Source organism: Arthrobotrys flagrans, assembly GCF_004000055.1.
Source record: "Arthrobotrys flagrans strain CBS H-5679 chromosome Unknown unitig_15, whole genome shotgun sequence".
In the NCBI taxonomy this organism is placed as follows: Eukaryota; Fungi; Ascomycota; class Orbiliomycetes; order Orbiliales; family Orbiliaceae; genus Arthrobotrys; species Arthrobotrys flagrans.
This window is the reverse complement of record NW_027137545.1, coordinates 1790791-1792500: the sequence shown is the minus strand read 5'-3', so window position 1 is coordinate 1792500 and position 1710 is coordinate 1790791. Positions and strand designations below refer to the sequence as shown.

The window sequence follows — 1710 nt, the reverse complement described above, 5'->3', positions numbered from 1 at the left end:
ACGTACATACGTACAAAGCGTGCGCAGGGTTGTTCTAGGTTCCTAGTACGAGATTATAGTCATGTAACACCTTTCCATTTCTTCTACGCTCATAAAATATTAAATTTTTAATTACTACCGCTAAAACACTTCATTGAACCAAAGTGTATGTGTGCTTTTCCATCCCATATAACATACAAAATACCAAAAACCCTCTATAGTATATCCCAAAAATCGAACGCAATCTATGCTCTATTAAGCCAAAAACAAAAGTACAAAAGCGAAAACGCCGACTAGCCCGAACGGACTACTCCTCATAGCTCCCGCATCGTTCTTTGTCTGCGTCGGTGTCGGTGTCGGAAACACTACAGTTGTTCCATTATTCGACGTCGGTGTTCCGGGCGCGCTAGTTGCTCCAGGTCCCGTCGCCGAACTAGTGGCCGTCCCATTATTAGTGCCACTCCCAGTACCGCCACTAAAGTCTTGGATGCCCTGACTCCCATCACCCACCGTATTCTTCCCAGACAAAAAGTATGTTCCGAGCACCGGATCCTTTAATCCTGCTGCTGCGACAAACTTTTCGGCACTGAACTTGCGACGGTCGTTTCCGCCTTGGTATTTTTCGAAGCCAGTGGGGAGAGAGAAGGTACTTTCGGGTTGAAGGAAGAGCAGAAATATGTAGTGGTGAGGGTCTTGACTTGGTGGGGCGGGACCACGGTAGGGAACTATGGCATTTGTAGAAGTAGTATCCAATTTCAAAAGATCTTTCCCTTCTGGAGATTTTACTTTCTGGGTATTTAGGGGAATCTTGACACCTGGTTGCATCCAGTGGAGGATTTGGCCAAGAGAGTTATTGGAAGGGGAGGGAGCATCAGGATCGACCATCAAGATAACAAAAGTTTGACCGGCGAACGACGGGGAGTCTGGGATATAGATTGAAGGGGTGGATTGGACGGCTGCATGATATCCCGTTAGTTCAGCACTTGATAAGAATTAACCAAATACGGGGGGATGTTGCTCATACAGTTCTTATCGAAGAGTCCACCATTGACAAAGAACTTGGGATTCGCCAATTCATCGTATGTGACTGGAAACCATTCATCGGCCTTTGGTACAAAATCTGAAGGCGTTTGAGAGAAGGCGGTAGCGGCCAGCGCAAGGAGCGAGGTTATATATTTTGAAGCCATTGCACTGCAATAAAATCTCCGGGTCACTTTTTTTTCTTTCTCCTTTTTCTCGATTCGAAGTAGTACCCGCGTAGATACCTATATTAAACCAATGCGGAACAATAAACCTTTCTTGTCGTTAAATTGCTAAGCTAGCTCGAGCTCGTCGGGAAGGCTAACAGAGGGAGAAAGGAAAAGCGAAGTATGCAGACACCTGCATCTTTAAATATATATGGAACATTTTTCCATTCCATCATTCCATCGGCAGCAGGACCCCCGTCGCAGACCAATTACGGAAGTCAAGTGTCAAGTTTCACAATTTTGGGTTCCCAGTGTTTTGGTTGTTCTCACGTTCAGACATTCTGTCGCACCATCGACACCCTTGACGTGTCTAGACGGACAATTCCATGCCCATATACGTCAACCCACCTTTCCTGAGAGGGATTCAGGAGTAAGCTCTAGCACCAAAAATTGAAGACACTAGTAGGATCAAAATACCGACATAACCCTCAAAAACCGTAAAGGGGCGATTATGTTAGATAAGAGTCGAGGTTCTCAGCCATCT

The 1710-nt window shown here is 45.6% G+C and overlaps 1 protein-coding gene across 1 annotated transcript; it reads right to left on the bottom strand.

The window, feature by feature from the left end:
- Nucleotides 1–234: 234 nt before the first annotated feature.
- On the bottom strand, nt 235–1166 carry DFL_000455 (uncharacterized protein; the record flags this gene model as incomplete). Its single annotated transcript, XM_067633660.1, has 2 exons — nt 235–935; nt 1004–1166. 2 exons carry the CDS (start codon nt 1164–1166, stop codon nt 235–237), a joined length of 864 nt encoding a protein of 287 aa, XP_067494991.1.
- Nucleotides 1167–1710: the final 544 nt, after the last annotated feature.